The sequence below is a fragment of the Pseudoliparis swirei genome, chromosome 8, assembly GCF_029220125.1.
Source record: "Pseudoliparis swirei isolate HS2019 ecotype Mariana Trench chromosome 8, NWPU_hadal_v1, whole genome shotgun sequence".
In the NCBI taxonomy this organism is placed as follows: Eukaryota; Metazoa; Chordata; class Actinopteri; order Perciformes; family Liparidae; genus Pseudoliparis; species Pseudoliparis swirei.
This window is the reverse complement of record NC_079395.1, coordinates 8,732,539-8,752,116: the sequence shown is the minus strand read 5'-3', so window position 1 is coordinate 8,752,116 and position 19,578 is coordinate 8,732,539. Positions and strand designations below refer to the sequence as shown.

Below are 19,578 nucleotides of genomic sequence, written 5' to 3'. Positions count from 1 at the left end.
GATTTTGCTCATTTATCAGATGGCAATGGATATTTCACCAGCTCATAAAGAATAAACAGCCTGTCGAATGGCTGTTCTGTGACCAGTTCCTCAGATGTAGTCTTCATGTAGTCCAGTAGACGCCATTGTTGACCTTTGCCGCCCTTCGTATCCACAGATATCCTGCCCACCATTCCCAGAATATTAGCTATTTATTGAATTCTCCCTCTGCACACTGATTGCCTGATTCGTCATGACGTGCTGAAATGTTGACGCTGCATATCAACCCACCTCTGCAGGCGTTAGGCCCCACAGATAGAAGAGACGGTGCAAAGAAATGCTGTGCAGAGAGGTTAACGGCCCAGCAAGTACAAAGGGTGTTTTATGATACTCACATAAAGTCTGAGGACATGTATTTTTGGTGCTCAGCTGGGGTGGAAAGCGGCCTCGCCTCAACGGGCAGAACGTCTCACACACTTTTCCAGAAGGCTCCATGCTGAGTTCAGACTGCATTACATAATCTTCCTCTCCTCGTCCTACGGATCTGAGCGGCCTGACTTTACCTTCGGGCATTCCTCTTGTATGACAGTGGATTCCTCTTTCACCTGTGAGCTCAGTCTGGGGGAAGTTGGGTGTTGCAGATGTTTGGGTTTGGAAGTGACTGAAACATAATCTGTTTTGCCTGTGGTCAACGGGATGACATTTTAAGTGGAGTGAACTATTGGGGATTACAATAACGTCAGTGAACCATATTTCCTTTAATATGGTTCCTTTTAATATGGTCATATAACACAAACTGTAAAGTAGCTATGTTAATTGACCAGAGGGCCAGAAGCTGTAAAGTGGGATAATATATGCAAGTGGCTGGAATTACATGTATTGATACTTTACATTACATTACATTACATGTCATTTAGCAGACGCTTTTATCCAAAGCGACTTACAATAAGTGCATTCAACCTAGAGTACAAACTAAGAACAACAAGAATACAGAAAGTAACCTTTCCTCAGCATAGTCAAACTACAAAAGTACCATAATAAGAGCTATTTAAGTGCCACTGAAGTGCTAATCTGTGTTTTACTCCAGATATAGTCGGAAAAGATGTGTTTTTAGTTTCCGGCAGAAGCTGTAGAGACTTTCTGCTGTCCTGGTGTCAGTGGGGAGCTCGTTCCACCACTGAGGAGCCAGGACAGCAAACAGTCTGGATTTTGAGTGATCAGCTCGAGGTGCAGGAGTCACAAGTCGATTGGCTGTTGCCGAGCGGAGCGAACGTGCCGGGGTGTACGGTGTGACCATATCCCGGATGTAGACGGGACCCGATCCGTTCAGAGCACGGTACGCCAGAACCAGTGTTTTGAAGCGGATGCGGGCAGCCACCGGTAACCAGTGGAGAGAGCGGAGGAGCGGAGTGGTGTGGGTGAATTTCGGGAGGCTGAAGACCAGTCGAGCTGCTGCATTCTGGATGAGCTGCAGAGAGATAATATATGCAAGTGGCTGGCATTACATGTATTGATACTGAGGTTTGTTTATGAGTTACATACGTTTTCTTTTCTGTTTGTTCTTGTAAGATATCCCCATATATTAAAGCTTCACTGCGCTCTCTTTGACCACTGGAGGGCACAGTGATTTACAATTTTTTTTGTGTACGTCTTCCGATTGAAGCCACAATGCCAAATCGTTCCAGAAGCATGAGGTGGGGGCCAATGGCCCCTTCCCCACGTCCTCCCTGGCACCTTTGCTCGGACCACACCCATGAAGGTCTTTAGCTTGCTAGCTCAATGTTTGATTTTCCACCACCAGGTTGCCAGATCTGGTATTGTTTACTGCCCGTGGTTTAATTTGAATTTGAGGGTTACTGAGAGCCAACCATGCTGTCTGTGTGCACGCTGTAAAACTAAATTAATGAGGTTAAAGCAACACATTTCTTTTTTTATAGCTGCCATATCGGGTGTAAATTCTCAGGGGGTTTAGGATTACTAACAACTTGATTAGATTATAGATTCATTTGATACAATGTTGAGATTGAGAATATGAGTTAACACATCTTTCAGCTTAATACATCTTTTGGCTTAATGCTGAGTTTGTCTTTTCTCTAAAACATGCTCCTAACAGGTGGAAAGCAGTTATATAGTAAACCATTTCACCAATAAGCCCATTTTTTCATCATTATCATCTACTTTGAGTTAATAATATTGATTGTTTTATTTATTTATTATGTCCTTAAATTGTTTTTAATAGGTAGAAATATGATAAGATGATAACAAAATTAAGAATAATAAAAAATATATCATACATTTGCAGCTAATGATCAATTATAAGCCACCATCTATTTGCGATAATGACCCGTGATTTTAGAATAATAACTCAATTGTATACGTTGTTTAGACCTTTTAGGTTTCACCGTGTGTGATGCGTTGCATTACAGTCCGACCCTGAACTCTTTCTCGGTTTCAAGTTTCTTAACGGCTCAGATGGAGGACGTCAGCGGTTATGTCAGGCTCCTCCCATCACATATGGTTTCCTAATTAATTTTTTAAGTTTAAGGAACCAACTGACCTCCACACCCTTCTTCTCCACCACAACCACAACACGTAACATCTGAGTTAGGAAAACTACTTGTTCACTGATGTGTAATAAAGAAACACAAAGTCCATTACTGTTGTATTCACCTTGAGTGGAATTCAGAGTTTCCTTATAAAGTGCCTCATCGTGTGACTCATTCATTTACGGGATACTTAAGGTGTGTGTAAGTGTGTGTCATTTAGGAGAAAACCTTTATAAAAAAAATCTTTTGACAGTTGTGATCTGCTTTTAGCTGTATTTGTCTGAATTCATCCATCCTGAATCCAAAGTGACCTTGAGGCTTCTATTGAAAATACTTTTACCACTTAAAAGTAAAAAATATTTGTTATAGTCTAAATCTTTTTACATATATTCATCATCCTAAAGTCATGGTACATTTTTTCTCTCTCCATATTCTAGTTTAACAACAGTTGCAGCAAAACCACGTTTCAGGTTTAACAACCTCCTGAAATTAGTTTGCGCACAGAGTGACGCAGCAGATAATGTACATCTGATTCAGCTCTTTCTCTGTAGTCTGTTTTGAGTTACTGTCACTGGAGTGTGTTTTAACATCCTCACTCTCCTCACTGCGCTCCATAAACCAGAAAGCATAAAGCACTGCAGCGGTTCAGCTCCTCATCAGTCGCCTCATACTCTGCAAAACAGCCGGAGATATCGATACGTCATTGAGTCGAGATCCTCGAGTTACAGGCCGAGGTTTTCTGTCCTCTGGCAGTAGAACAAAGGCCCGTCAAACTCCGGCAGTTCTTTTGTGTGCCGGTTGAATACCTGGTAATCTTCCTTTTGAGTGACGTTCAGGAACACTTTATTTTCTCCGTGAGCTCAGCCGGATTGATTATTTTCCTCCGTCACCTGCAAATGAAATATCAACTGAAATATACAAATATTTTTGCGTTTTAAAGGTTTATTTTATTCGTATTAATGGTTTTCTCAGAGGTAAAAACACTACTTTTATAGACTAGAGCTCACTTCTTTATATTATAGTAACAGTGAATATTAAACAGCAGTCACTAGCAGTATCTATACTTGGTACAGTAATTAAAATAAATCAAATTTTTTCTTGTTTGAAAGCTTTAACATTTTGGGAAATTAGCTTATTTTGGTTTCTTATCTATCAATCTTATGCCTGTGTTATATATATATATATATATATATGTTGTATAAAAGTGTATTTTAAAAGACTATTATATTGACTAACTCACTGTTTTTGTCCAGGTTCCAAGTGGGAGAAATCCATAAGACAATTTGGCTTCGAGAGGTAAGATAATAATGGATTGAAAACTTTCACAACAAATACATTTACTTAAGTAACATGAAGCTTGGTAAGACCCAGAATATGATTTAAAAAAATAACATTTCTCCTGACGATCATGCACCATAATATACATGTGGATTTTGTTTAACTGAGGATGAATCTTGGGCAATACTTTTTTAAAGAAGCGGTCAGAGTTTTTGCTGACAATATGACCACGTCTTCTTTTTATTAAATCCAGAATCGACAGCAAAAACTATGAATATTAAAATATTTACCTCATCACCATTAAAGATCAAACGTGTTATATTCTCTTCCACTGTGGAAGGTTGCATCATTTTGTGCAATATAGCGATCCCCCAATAACATGAAACACCACTTTTTGCATTTAGCTGCGCTGGCCCGTCATCTGATGAGGTTTATAAATACTCCTAACTTGTCCTTTTATAGATTCTTGATGAATGCTAAACCCAGTTATGTCTGATGATCAGTTGACAGGCCTATTCTTCAAAGCTTTTGTCTTCTCACACTCCCATGATCGTGTTAGATGTGGTTTCCTAAGTACGGGAATGTCCAAACTCAGCCACATCCTTTTTCCAGTACTCAACAGCCCTCGGTGGATAGTATACTGTAAGTGGCGGAAGTAGAGCCATAAACATTTTATCCCGCCTGCAGTTACCTGCTTGTGTTGGTGATCATATACAGTATATACAATATTTACAGCTGCACAGGCGGATGCTTTCTCCCTTTTTACGGCCCCGTGTGGAGGAAAATGCAGCGTTGATGTCAGATCTATGGAGTCAAAAGAGAATTGCCAGCTGGTGTGCGTCTTTTCACCCAGACATATCCTCCCGTTGCCTCAAGCATAACCTTTACAAATGTATGAATATAAAATATTTATATGGTTTAGAACACATTTTGTAATCTCTGTATTTGGTGTTTTTTACCGCTGCCTCCTGAGCCTCTGCAGCCCGAGGCAGAGAGGACAACTCTGATAGTTTCCATCTCTTTTCATCCACGGGAGGATGCGCGACGCTTCACAACAATAAAGCACTTGGAAACAGATGTCCTTGATTAGATTAAACTCCAACTATTTATCCGAGTGTGCGTTTTCCATCGTTTTGATTAGCTCTCTTTTACAAGCTTCATATCCACTCAAGGCCAGAATGCGATTGCTTTTCTTTGAAATGACCAGTTGCTCTATAACTTGATCCGGACATTCTGTTTCTCTGCAGCCTGCACCGCAGAATCGCCACTGTTTTGTTTATTGTAAACAGTTTAATTAAACTCGGAGCTCAGCATGCAATGTTCAGACAACCCTTTGGTGTAAAACACAGGATGGAGGTGACATCGTGATACAACTGAAATAGAAATGGGTTTGCATGGTGAGGTTTTAAAAGGACCATTTTAATTTCCTTTAATTGCACATGCAATCATGACACCTCATAAACTCGTCATCAGGCAGCTTGAGTACATCATGGTGGATTGAATCCTGGTGTTGTCCGCCACTGTTCAGCTTCCTGTTTGCCAAAACTTTTAGTATTTATTTAAAGGTGAGCAGACTAACCAAATAACACATTACAAAAGCTTTGTTTGTTCACAGCAATATAACCGCAAGGCATCAAACAATGTCCGTCAATTGTTGAAAACACACTGTGTAGACCAGACCTGGGGTAAATATTATTTGTTTATAAATTAGTGAAATCTGCGCACAGAAACTTAATTAACACATACAATCTGGAAAATCGAAAGTAGTTTCAAACAATCTCCCTTTACTTTAGGCAGTTTAATGAGGGGAAAAAAAGCGTATTGTTCACAAAGTGTTGTTGTGAACAAAGGATGCAATGTTAAGGGAGTAAACATTTCCCCCACGTTGGTTAAAAAGAAAAAGCCACACTCTCTCTCTTTTGTTTGAATTTAATTTCACTCACTTTTTAACAGCAACATGTTTAAAACCGGCATGCCTGATTTCATTAAAGTGGGTGGTACTGCTTATAAAAGCTGAAGAATTCAGCACAATACATCTTAAAGGAGCAGCTGAGTCATGGGAAAAGCATCCAGATTCCCAAGCGAACAGATAGTGTTTTCTGAAAGATGTAATTTCTATTCATCCATCCATCCATAATCCATAAATTCTGCAATATTATCAGTACTAACAAGTTTGAGAACAGTTCCAGTCTACAAGAACACAGATTGTAAAGAATTAAAGCCCAGTGACAATTTACTGCAAGCTTTTTAAAGATTGTTCAGAGAGACATGAAAGATTGGGATATTAGAAGTGATAGTCCATGGAAAGTTTGTTGTACTCTGCCCCATTTTACATCATTTGGTTGCTATGCTAGCCTGCAATATTGTTCTCATTCACAGTTTTTGGGAGACATTAGGAATCGTTGGTCTGCTTTCCTTCAGCGTGGTGTCCTCTGTTTGTTTCCAGTGTGATCGGTGCAGATGCAGGGAATGGCATCCGAGTGTTCATCCCTGACATCGGCATGTTTGTGGCCGGCTTGGTCATCTGGCTGCTGTGCCGCAGTCTGGTCCAGAAGAGGCCGCGTGAGGACATGGCCCAGTACAACGCCGACTTCGAAGCCGAGGAACAAGTGGGTTTCATTTGTGGTGACTAGCAGTGTCTTGAAAACAAAGTCTGACTGTTGCATCACATCCATCTGATTTTATTTATTGATGTATTAGTAATATAGTAAAGTAGGTTGTCTTTCATGCCTCTGTTTATTTTTTATTTTCAATTAATCTGTCCATTATTTTTCAATTCATAAATATATTTATGCCCACGACAATTTCCTATATTCCTTGTGATGTCTTTAAACAACTTGTTTTGCCAAATCAGTCCAAAACCCAAAGTTATAAAATGTATAAATATAAAAATCAGACAAAAGCAGCAAATCCTCACATTTTGTATTGTATAGTTTTTGTCTTTTGGGATGGGTGAATAACTTTTGACTGCATATACGTAAAAAATATTAAGTAACATTTTCTTACACTAGCTAGATTTGTACTGCTTGTGTGCAGTGATCTTTTTAGACAATAATGTCCCAATACTATAAAACCAAATAACCTAAATTAAGAAATATAATATTAAATTACATGACGGAAAAGTTTTGAAATGCTTTAAAACTAGTAGCTCAGAGAAATCTATATTTCAGTAAATAATGACTTGGCCAAGTATGAACAAGGCTTTCGGTTGTGAATTGGGATAAACATCTTAAAACACTGTGTGCAAGCAGAGCTTTATGTCCACAAAATTAAACAGAAGAAATAAAAGATGTCTTGATTAGAACATTCTCATGGATATAAAAAGGAAATGTGTTAACAAACCTCACGTGTGCACTCATCCCAATGTAAACATCTCTACACAAACTTTTAGATTTCTGGACCAGAAAAAGGACACATTATTTCTTTCTCTTTTTCTCACTATGAGCTTTTCTATTTTTCCATTTCCAGACTCCTCATATCAATAATGGATGACATCTGCATTTACACTTGCACTTAATATATGCAAACATAAAGAAGTACCTTCTTTTGGAGTCATAACTGATTGAATTGAGTTCCCTTTGTGCGTTGATAACTTGGAATATACCTCCCGCATCGCCTGGCAAGTCCTCCCTTTTCTTTATGACTCAGTGTTGATGAAATCCACATCCACTTTCACTGCACTGCTCACGTGGCATAGAAGGCATTCTTGCCTTTACTGAGAAACAACAGGAAATCATTGATGTAACCGCCGTTAATTTTACCTTTAATTTCCGGCAGTGAGCCGTCTGAGCTGAAATTATTGTTTGATTCACAACAGGTTTTGTACCACCTGCTACTTTCCTTGTCGAGTGCCCTTATGTGTTCTATATGAATCACGGGGAATGGCTCACTTGTTATTATGTCTCTATCTTATTGAGACTGTAGGAAAAGAGCGACACATAGTTGGTTAGATACTGCAGCAGAAATAAGTGACTGGATGAGAAAAACATCTGCCACAAGTCGCTAAACATGTCTCAAGCGGCCAAAGAGACCAACTATGTGTTTACAAATGCTCGCTGGAGTTTACATAGGGATTGTGAAGCATGGGCTACCTGAAGGGAAGTGCTTTCAGCACCACGGAGAGCTCTGGCCTCCAAACTGCACCATTAATAATGTTATACTGAAATGTAATGTGTCGCTACAATCTCACCCCCCCAAAGGAAGAAGAGGAGAAGCTGAGCCTTGACGACAACATCCTGCTCGAGGACAACTTTGAAGCGGGGTACGAGGCCGAGGAGGATGAAGATGAAGAGGAGGAGCTTAACGAGGAGGGAGAGGAAGAAGAGGATGAAGAGGAGGAGGAGAAAAAGGAGAGCATCAAGGCGAAGATCCTTCGGTTTGTGGCGGAGGTTGCATCCAAAGTGAAGGAGATTATCGGGAACTTGATCATGACTGCGGGGAAGGTGGTCGTCACCATCTTGTTGGGGATGACAGGTGAGCAGAACTCATGTCCTGAGTCAGAACATTGTTAAGAGAAAGCTGAATCTCACATTATCCGATTCAGAAAAGGCTGCTTCTTATTTATCGTGTCGGTTTGATTCAGACTATCGTTGAGAAATATGTCAAGATATTTTTCACACAGCTTTCCACAATCTGTTGAACACTCCAACTGTAAACTGATGATTAATAATGATCCTGATCAGATAAGTAAACTAACTGACTTCATATTCCTTTGTATGTGTCTTCAGGTATCATGCTGCCCTCATTGACCTCGGCCATCTACTTCTTCATCTTCCTGTTCCTGTGCACCTGGTGGTCCCTCTGCCGGACCTTAGACACACTCATCTTCAGCTGCATGTGTGTCCTGATGGCCATCTTCAGTGGTGGACACCTCATTGTCCTCTACCTCTATCAGTTCCAGTTCTTCCAGGAGTCCATACCACCAAACGATTATTACATCAGGTGATACACATGCACGTTTAATATCCAGAGAGACCTTCAGAGAATCCAAACCCTGAACCTGACAGCATGTCTTGCTACAGAAAGAGATTAATTAAACCATAAAAACTAAATGTATTTTAAACAGTGGTGAGTGATGGCTCAAGCTCGAGAACATAGCAGCAAGAGCTTCTTTGACTCGACAATATTAATTGCGCCCGAGGCAACTTTGTTTAAATGATAATAAATATTTACTATCATTGCAAACAAGAAGGCAAAGGAAAAGGCAAACCCAGCTGGAGGGAAGATATATCAAACTCCTCCTCACAGCACATCCATATTCGAAGCAGAGCTTTTAGGCCCTTCATTACAACCAGTGTTGTTTCATTATGCATGAGAGAGGAGACCATCAGCGGTCTGTGGCTGCAGCAATGAAACGTTGTGGTTGGAGTTAAGCCACATCGTTGCACATCTTGCCAACATACGTGAGACACAGTTGTGATGAATACAAAGTCTGTAGCAGAAAATACAGTGATTAACTAAACTCTCTGACTGACAACTTCAATACAAAGAATGATGTTTATTTGCTAATTACAAAGCTGTTGTCTCACTGTAGTTGTCTCACTGAAGTTGTCTCATTGTAGCCGTTGTCTCACTGTAGTTGTCTCATTGTAGCCGTTCTCACTAGTTGTCTCACTGTAGTTGTCTCACTGTAGTTGTCTCACTGTAGTTGTCTCATTGTAGCCGTTGTCTCACTGTAGTTGTCTCACTGTAGTTGTCTCATTGTAGCCGTTGTCTCACTGTAGTTGTCTCACTGTAGTTGTCTCATTGTAGCTGTTGTCTCACTGTAGTTGTCTCACTGAAGTTGTCTCATTGTAGCCGTTGTCTCACTGTAGTTGTCTCACTGTAGTTGTCTCATTGTAGCCGTTGTCTCACTGTAGTTGTCTCACTGTAGTTGTCTCATTGTAGCTGTTGTCTCACTGTAGTTGTCTCACTGTAGTTGTCTCATTGTAGCCGTTGTCTCACTGTAGTTGTCTCACTGTAGTTGTCTCATTGTAGCCGTTGTCTCACTGTAGTTGTCTCATTGTAGCCGTTGTCTCACTGTAGTTGTCTCACTGAAGTTGTCTCATTGTAGCCGTTGTCTCACTGTAGTTGTCTCACTGTAGTTGTCTCATTGTAGCCGTTGTCTCACTGTAGTTGTCTCACTGTAGTTGTCTCATTGTAGCCGTTGTCTCACTGTAGTTGTCTCACTGTAGTTGTCTCACTGTAGCCATTGTCTCATGGTATCTCTGTGGCCTTGGTGTAACAGGGTTCTATTGATCTCACTGTTTCTCATTTGAAAGCTGTGCTACTGTGTGTCAGGACGGAGGCAATTTACAGCTATGTATAGAGGAAGCTGCCTTGGCCTAACCTTGTGTCCTCACCATCCGTCTTCTGGTTCAGATGGCAGATACGGTGTGTTTACGGTGCTGTATTGACGGAAACTCATCAATAGTCTGTTAAAACTGTGAATGCTCAATGAACTGTAGAGTAGGATTAGTATCTAAATCAGTGGTTTTCCATCCTCAGGGCCAACACTCTCTGAAGGGCTTTCCAAATTATTCAAAGGATTGAAACGGCTGTATTAAGAACATTATATAATACAGGGGTCCCCAAACTTTTTCCTGAGAGGGCCACATAACGTTTCTCTTGTGTGGGGGGGGGGGGGGCTAGTGAGAAGTGAGAGTGTGCTCACCTGTGCGCGCGCACCACGGCTGAGTGATGCGCGTGCAGACTGCATTTAACGGAGCATTGCGTGCGCTCTGATCGCTCTTTTAATGAAGTATCGATACTAAAAATATGCTAAATCACATCGTGTTTAACGTACGGGTACTTTGTTAGTATCGCTACACCGTGCAGCGTGACAGCAGCAGATGTAGCGGACTAACATTCAAGCTAACCTAACTTCCCAAACGCTGTGGACATCTGAACGCTGATTGGCCGAGACGCGACACGCCCCATCAAAGATGTTTTATTGCGAAGAGCACCACTTAACATTTTCTCCGCGTCTCACTGCAATCTCAACGGCAGCGGGCCAGGTGAAAAAATTAAGAAATCGGAACGCGTCTCTGGTATTGTTCAGGGGGCCGGTCCAAATGTGGAGGCGGGTCGGATGCGGCCCGCGGGCCGTAGTTTGGGGACCACTGATATAATATTTCAATTAATCTCCAGGACCACATTTTGCAATGGCAACTCAAACACAGAATCACAAGGTGTAAACAATACCGGCTTAAATTATCACCAAAAATGACTCTTAATTTCAATACTAACTTCAAAGCAGTAAATATGAGAGCGTGGGTGTAATTTTTTAAAAATCAGCTCTTTATTCAATATTTGAAACCCCACATTTGGAAAGATTCTTCTTTAATACCTCTTTACATGAACAGGCAAACTATTTCTGCATCCGTCTTTGTGCGTTCATGTTGACTTTCCACAGCGCTGAGGTATTTTTGTCTGCCGCTGCGTGAAAACTGAGGCCCCAAGTGATAATAAAAATAACACACTCTTCTCTGATCCGGCTTTATCCCTCTTTGCACACACTCACGCCGTCTGAGGGAAACTTACGAACCTAAATACGTGCAGCTCCCATTGGACAAAAGGCCACCTCAGTGCTTGCCCTAATTGTGCTTGTTGTTGACAGTTGACTCGGCCTTGCCGACAGCCCGGTGTTGAGTGAGACTGCTGAGAGGCCAGGCTTCCACTCCACTTCCTGCCTTCCCCTCCTTACAATGGAAGTCCCGAGTCATGTGACCAGCGGGCTATCCCCCAGCTGCAACAAGAAACGGTTCAGGAAGTGTGGGGAAGTGTGGGGTCAGAGGGGAGTGTTTGCTCCTCCTCATGGCAGAGACCCAGGAGACATCTAAAGCTGGGTGTCTGTCACTGGAATACGTCAGCGCACTTCCTGTTGAGCAGATCATCTTTGTTCTGCTCAGAGGAAAAGGAGTGAATCAAACAAACAGATTTGTAACCTCGGTGCATTTTTACAATTCCAAGTTTAAAGTGTGGAAGGAAACTGTCTTTGCAGGAATGTCATCTCACAGAAAGTCTTATTATCTGAAGCTATTTAAATGAATAGTTAGCTGTTGCTGAACAGAGTACGTTCCCTATTGTTTACCAGTGTATATATCATGGCAATATAGTGTATGTAAGTCTAAGAAACCTCAGGAAGAGCAATTGAGGAGGATGCTTCTCCCTGGATGGACGGAAATAAAATAAATGTGTGTACAGAATAGGCAAAATTATTTAAAAAAATGTTGTGACAAAAATATCACCAGCCGTGGTTCCAAAATCGGATCAGGGGAGTAACATGTGGGGAGACTTCCTACCCCCCACCCCCCCACCCCACACACACACACACACACACACTTCTGTGCCCTTGCTCGAACCACACCCACCTTTAAAGGGTTTAATTTTTTTTGTTCTCAACTACGCCCTGTTAAAGTTGACACGATTTCCACAGATAGAAGTACATATCTCTCTCTCTCTCTCTATCAGTCTCTATTGTAGTTCCCTCTACAGTAGGTGTCTCCAGGAGCACATTTCCCATGTTAATAATAATTATAGCAATAGATTTTATTTGTAAAAGGTATTTTATATTTACAGATTAAAGTGCAGTTTTCAAGTCGATGCTTGGTCAGAGTAGGGGGGGAAAGGAGGCTGGCGTCGGCAGAGCTAAGGTTGCGGATGGGAGTGTGTCGGTGCAGGAGGTCAGAAAGGAATGAGGAGCTCACGGGTTGTGAAAGGCTTTGTATGTGAATCTTGGACTGTATTCGTTGCTGTTTGGGGAGCCAAGGGGTTGATGTGATCTCTGGTGCCGGAGTGGGAAAGCAGACAATTTGTGATGGTAACGGATATGTGTGGAAGTGGGAACAGTGGTGCCATCGATGCAGAGGGAGAAGTTGTGGTGGGATTTGTTCCATGAATGATTACACACTCACAAGATGAAAACAAAACATTTGCTGTTGAGGCTTCTTTGGCCTCAAGAAGAGAAAGTATCCAGTATTAAAGTAACAACATAAAAAGGAAACAAATCTAAATAAAATATATATTTTTTGAAATACATGGTTTTCACCCCGTCATCCCTTTAATCATCTGGCTCCCAGGCTGTGAGCGCCTGGTGTTTGGTGTAGAGGCCGGCCACACAGACAGCACATGACTCTGCAGTTCTTACAGTCTTTTGTAATGTTCGCATCACTTCAACCAGCCTGGCTTCGTTTCTAAAAATTGATAATTAGTTAAAAAAATGGAGAACCCGATCTATTTTCTCAACGAGTTTAGAATAAAAAATACTTTTAGTTAAATTCCTTGTTACCTTTTAAGGTCGAATTAATGGAACAAAAGTTGTTGTTTTTTGTCAGGAATAAAGTCTAGGGAGCCAAACAGAGAACGGCTGTAACAAAAAAATATTTTCATTGTTGAGTATTCTAAAATTATTCTCGATTATTTGTTCAATTGGTTAATTAATCATCTTGTCTGTGTATTTTGAACTGTTTTCTGTTTATAATTAAACATCATATAATGTCTTGGTTTGTCCAATCAACAGTAACCCCACAAATATTAAATTTATTATAATATAAGAACCTGTTTTTTTATTACTTGAACCATTTTCTTTTATTATTTGAACCGTTAATTAATCAATGTTTATTTATTTTCTGTCGATCGACTAAATTAATAATCGACAAATGGTTGCAACTTTCTAACAGACATATTTTCTGGTAATAATAAATTTAGAAAGCATTTCAAGCTTTTGTTTATCTGTTGTTGTTGTTGTTGTTGACACAACGTTGTCATTTATAATCACAGAATCCTGTTAAACCTTTGTGTCCTCATATCTCTGTGCTTCTGTCTGTCTGTCTCTGCAGTATATTTGGCATCTCCCCCATTGTTCAGAGCAACTGCTCCTGCACATGGAAGCTCATTGTGCACTCGGACCGTAAGTGGTACCACTTTATCAATCCCATCATCCTGCTGATTCTCTACTACACCCTGGCCACGCTCATCCGCCTCTGGCTGCAGGAACCCATCGACCAGCTGACGGTGAGGACAGCAGACAGAAAAGCAATGAAAGCTCAAGAGAGTAGACATTTTTAGTTTCATTATATTTGGTGGTTTTGATAAGCAACCATGGTGGGTGATTGCATACCGTGACATCTTAAACAAACAGAACTAGAGATTTAGTCTGCGTGATTTGCGACTCGCTGAGCATTTTTATGATGTTTTTATGTCTCAGCCATCAAAAACAGGTGTTCTGTTTTCCTTTATAAAATCCTAGCTCATGGGCTTCTGTCTAGATTGTGCAGTGATTTTCTCAATCACAGAGAAACACATGTACAGGTAGATGAGGCAGAGACAAGTATGAAATACAGCCTCAAGGCCTTCTTTATTGGGTCGTCATTCAGTTTTCACTATCGGTATCTCTTAGACATTATACATTATTCTGGTAGATGCAACAATTAAGTGACCAGACAATCAAATATAAGACAAAGAGTTTATCAAAGAGTAAATTAACACTTAGAGTGAGAGCATTTCAGAGTGGATTTCTGTATAATTACGACTCTTAAGTGAGACAGAAAACTAAAATGGACCTAGATTATCGCCTCCAGATAAAATAAAAGTTCTTTTTTTTCGACTCAAAGTGTGATATAACTATTTGTGATGTTATGTTATTAACATGAATGAGTTCCTGCTTGGAGAATGCTGGATTTGTAGTTTATGTAAATCTGGGTGGATGCAGGCAGTCAGTGGGGCTGAATTCAATACACACAACAGACACCTCCATGCGGCTCCTCTGTAAACTCCAGACAGTGAACTGAAATAGAACCAGATTGAATTAAAAGGGCAGCCAGGTGACCTCGTGATCAGAGAAACTGTATTGATGGAAGATTCCAGGACGATCGATCGTTGGCTGGATCTGTCTGCTTAGCTCAGGTGTTATCTGAGACACTCGTGGTCTAATTTTGACAAAGCGTGAAGGGATGATGCATCTCGGTACAATGTTCCAGTGTAACTGTTGCATAACAACTCAGACGCCACTGGTCCAAACGTGATGACTTATGAAGCTATAATGCAATGTTTGTAGTTGTATTATTATTCACCTCTACTGTATATGGGTGAAACCCAAACTATTTGTATGACTAAATACCATATTCAGAAAATCTGTTTTGGGTGAACGAGCCCTTGACAAATCTGATATATCTAATAACTGATTGGCCCAAGAAATATTCAATGGTTCACCATTTTTTTGATACTAACTTCTCAATTCCCACTACTGCAGTTCTCAATTAAAGTTCATGTAATGTTGGAAATATCATGGAGACCCTCACTACTGAATTCATCCCGTGATCTGAGGCTCAGCTCTACTGTCCTGTAATGGAGTTATAGATTAGTGTTTTTATAGAGGGGTCAATATTTCCCTGTAAAACTGCAGGGCTGTATGCATTATTGAGCTCTCCACATAGTGTGTGTGTGTGTGTATGTGTGTGTGTGTGTGTTGTGTGTGCTCTTACACTTTAGACAATGCTAATAATAAAACATGATTAAGACTTAAATCAGCCGCTGACAGGTTTTTCTCGATAGTGGAGATGCCAGTATATGATTGATCTCATCTTTGGCAAGAAGAAGAGTAAAAATATCCAAAGGAACGAGACACGACGATGCAATATCTGACTGCAGACTTAAAACGAAGGAATCCAAAAGATGCCACTCCTACACTGTAAAACAGTCTCCAATCGAAGCTGGATATATCTCATCCAAACTGTCTATCTTTGTTTTTTCAGGACGATAAGGATGATGATATGTGCGAGGAGGAAGATCTGGATGAAAACAGAACAAATAACTCCGCCAACAGGAAGAGGCATCTGTGGTGGGAATCCCGCCAAGGCACAGATGAGAAAAACGTATGTCAGGGTTTCACACATGACCATCAAAGTATTGATTATTGGACAGGTCATGATGTAACCATCCTTCGGTTAGGATACCATTGTACAACACATACACACAATCCCATCGTTAACAAAATAAACAAACATCAACACATGTTTAAGAATTTATTTTACAGCCTTGAAATATAATGAAGATATATTGAGAATCTTTTAACAAGCCTGTCTGCCAAAAACCAAAATAACACAACTGATCAGTAATGTTGAATGGAAAAAAATTATTAATTTCAGCTGTATTATAATACGGTTGAACGGAAAAAATCCTGTAATGTTTTAAAGCAATGATGGGAAAAAATAAACATGAAACCTACTTTATTAAACTATAAACTCAAGCTGTTACATTACATCTTGTTTTACCCGAGCTTTCGCCTTCTTAACCCTTGTGTTGCCTTAGGGTCATTTTGACCCGAATCAATATTACACCCTCCCCCCGCTTTAGGATTAATTTGACCCCATTCAATGTTTAATGTCGGTGTTCTTTGGGTAGTCAACAAACAAACATAAAGTGCCTCACACTTAAACTTGGAAAACAATATTAATTCTAATAATTTTCTGGAGGTTTTAATTGCTGGCGTCAAATTGAACCCAAAGGGTAAAATATGTTAGTAAATATAAAGGTAACAGGAGGGTGAAACATTGAATCGGGTCAAAATGACCCAAAGGCGGGGGGAGGGTGTAATATTGATTCGGGTCAAAATGACCCTAAGGCAACACAAGGTAGACTCATCCCTGGAAATCATTCAGCTAAAAATGCGCGCACACACACACACACACACACACACACACATACACGTTATGACCTTGTTCCCATATTAAGGTCCGTAGTCTGTCTCCACCGGCCACCTCCTGAGGTTTAAAAGCTTTTAGGGTGTGCAGACACAGATGAGTGATGGGCTCGATATACAGAGTAGTGCTGCTCGACTTTTTTCCTGCTTATCAGCGACTATAAAGAACAAGGAGGCCTTTGACTTCAGCAGCTCATCGATAACGCACCTTGCCTTGTATGCTCTTTTCTCCTCCTAGCTCCTTTCCACTCAGGATGGCTTCAGTACAACTGAGGTGGGGGCAGCTCTGGATGTGTTTTAAATATGTGCATCTTACCCCCCTTTAACCTCAGTCCTGCTGCAAGAAAATAAATCACTGCACAGTGCTTTTCACACTGCACCCTCAGAACAGAGTTATCCTTAACCTGCGTTTCAGACTTCATGTTTAGCTCCTTTTCCCACTAGAGGCACTGTATGGACTGTACTACACCCCAGTTGTCACGCTGTCAACAAAGAAACTTCGCTCAAGAGCCTTTGAGTCGGTAACATGGCAGATTTCATGAAGAGAAAAAGCTGTTTGTGATGTTTAGAGTTGTGCAGCGATGGCGTATTTTTGGAGGCCAACATGGAAGTTTGCGTCGCGCTGGTTCCCTCGACAAAAAGTCCACGAGACCTTTCCTTGGGATTATTTCTGAAAATAACCTCTGTGGCAAATAAAACGTTTATAATACTTAGATTATAATATTAATATTCTGAAGGATTTTTGAAGTCCAAATGCAATCGTCCAAGGTAAAAAGCTAACTTTGAGAGTTGAAACGAACTCGATATAACTGCAAGGAGGTCACATGATTTCATTGTAGTCTCCTTGAGTCACTTGCTACCCTCCAAATGCACAGAACGGTATTTTATAAAATGTTTGTTTCCGCCACGTTATAATGCAGGTTGTGTTATAACAAATGTGCAGTGTGAAAAGTAGAATACTATCCTGTACTGCCCTACAAAGACAAAATGTGGTAACTAAGCTGCTAACAAACTAACTGAAACTATCAAAAAGCCACATGTACAATCTGCTGAATCCTGTTGGAGATTCGTTTGATCCCATAAAAGCAGTTTAACCGGTTTTCCTTTGAGGGGCAGGAAGCAGTACAGCCGTGCGATCTCAAAACAAACCTGCTCCTCAGTTACTTTGTATTGTAATTTGTGATGACGATCTACAGGCTGTGCCGACCTCAAATGGGACGTCCTTTGACTTTGTCACAACTGAGAATGGACCGGTCTGTCTGGACTTGTATTCCACCCCTCAGTATAAATTGGACCAGCCCAGTGACGTAAAAGGTGAGCTGTGTGCCGCCTGTGTCTTCTCTCTAAATGCTCTTGAAAAGATCCAACTGGATGATGTCAATATTTACAACAGATATATCATTTTAATCTAGATCACAATGTGAAAAATGTATGTGTCACGTTTTTTTATTCATCACAGGTGCCGAAACGATTTTCAGAAAGAATACGTCTGTTCATCCTCGTTCATAGCTCCTCTCTCCTTACTCCTCGGAATGCATTTTATGACACGTCCTTCCATGAGTTTGATTTCCGGGTCACAGGACAGAGGAGAGAGGAGACGAGGAGCCACATAATAGAACAAATTAGAAGAATGGCTTACCTACAGTTACATCCTAAACTAGCACTTCTGCCATATGTAAATGTTGTAATGCATATACATTATTATAGTAAGCTACCATATAAAAAAAAAATGTGGTTGCGATTAACCGTGAGACCCATTTTTAGAAACAATGTCTTAAACCAGATTGATAAAACTCAAATGTTGTCAGTAACTTTTTCTAAAGTGAGGCACAAACAAGAGTTATGATGCCACAGAGTACCGTAACTACTCTAACTGTCTGTTGTGCTTTTGTGTCCCACCAGAAAAGAAAGAAGATTGTGAGTATGAGATGTGTTTCCCCCCGGAGGATTTGGCGTTGGACGAAGGAGAGGAGAAGTCCGAGAAAGGAGAGGATGCGATAAAGAAGAAAGGAGTCGGTGCGATGGTCAAAATCTTTCACTTCATCATGAAACAGAGCTACATCTGTGCTCTCATCGCCATGATGGTGAGTAATGCATGAATCACATTAAAAACATTAAAAACTGCACATTTTAAATGTATCATAAAAAAATGGTTTGTAAAAGCAACTCTCTCTAAGCGATGTGGGCAGTGTCAGTTTGAATTTAATTAACAGAGAATTAAATTCCCACATAACAGATTTTTAGTTGTTCAGCTTGCGGTTTTTGTTTCCAGTTTAATTTGACATTATAGCAAAACAATAACACTTTCATGGCAGGATGTTCCTAAAAAAAAGAGCATCTGCTCTCAGTTTATAGCTTGAGACATGCAGACACTTTTAAATTCCCTGCTGCGTGGAGAGGATCTTCATTCTGAGAGTCACATTCGACTTTTAATTCAATCATAATTTACCTTTGAACCTCCCTTTGAAATAACTGATACGAATTGTCATAATTACAGGAAAGGTAGAAATTGTGACAGTTATTTGAGTTAGAGTTTAGTTTTTCCTGTTAAAATTTAAGCAAATAATTAATTTGAGATTAATTTCTGTGATAGTTGTCTGTTCATCCACAGTTGCAGTGTTAACCGCTATCTGTCTTGACTAGATCAGTTTCACTCAAAGCATGATGGGAATTGTCCTGCTACATTACATATACATGTGGAGATATTTGGAACAAACCCAAACTATTGTTGAAAACCGTATTTCATTCTTTAAAATTGTTCAAGTACCAAACGCGTGCACATTAAAACTACTGGTATTTTACTTGAGTATTTACCTTTCATACAACTTTATACTTCCACTCCACTCCAGAGACACATACATTGTAGTTGTTACTGAACTACATTTATCAAACCGCTTTAGTTTTTTGATAATAGTTTTTAGACCTTTTCTTCTTCCAGTGAAAAACCCTGAATCTCCAGCTGTGTGGATTTTAAATATATGCAATAATCTGAAGGACGAAGTGTTTCTTTGTTGAGAAACTTTTTATAAATATGTTCTCACAGGACAGCAACGCTACAACCATATTATGTTCTCTTACCAGGAACATACAACATAC

At 40.2% G+C, this 19,578-nt stretch overlaps 1 protein-coding gene across 5 annotated transcripts in view; it reads left to right on the top strand.

Moving 5' to 3' along the window:
* The window catches only part of LOC130197732 (piezo-type mechanosensitive ion channel component 2), a 73,614-nt gene that overhangs the window by 13,911 nt on the left and 40,125 nt on the right, over positions 1-19,578 (top strand). For 4 of the 5 annotated variants that reach the window (XM_056420586.1, XM_056420588.1, XM_056420587.1 and 1 more), the window contains exons 4-12: positions 3,779-3,821; positions 6,250-6,412; positions 8,003-8,276; positions 8,531-8,744; positions 13,622-13,796; positions 15,536-15,655; positions 16,721-16,756; positions 17,679-17,796; positions 18,385-18,566. In XM_056420586.1, the coding sequence (XP_056276561.1) occupies positions 3,779-3,821; positions 6,250-6,412; positions 8,003-8,276; positions 8,531-8,744; positions 13,622-13,796; positions 15,536-15,655; positions 16,721-16,756; positions 17,679-17,796; positions 18,385-18,566 (1,325 nt within the window). The remainder of the gene's footprint in view (positions 1-3,778; positions 3,822-6,249; positions 6,413-8,002; positions 8,277-8,530; positions 8,745-13,621; positions 13,797-15,535; positions 15,656-16,720; positions 16,757-17,678; positions 17,797-18,384; positions 18,567-19,578) is intronic. The other variant, XM_056420585.1, reaches the window with a different exon arrangement.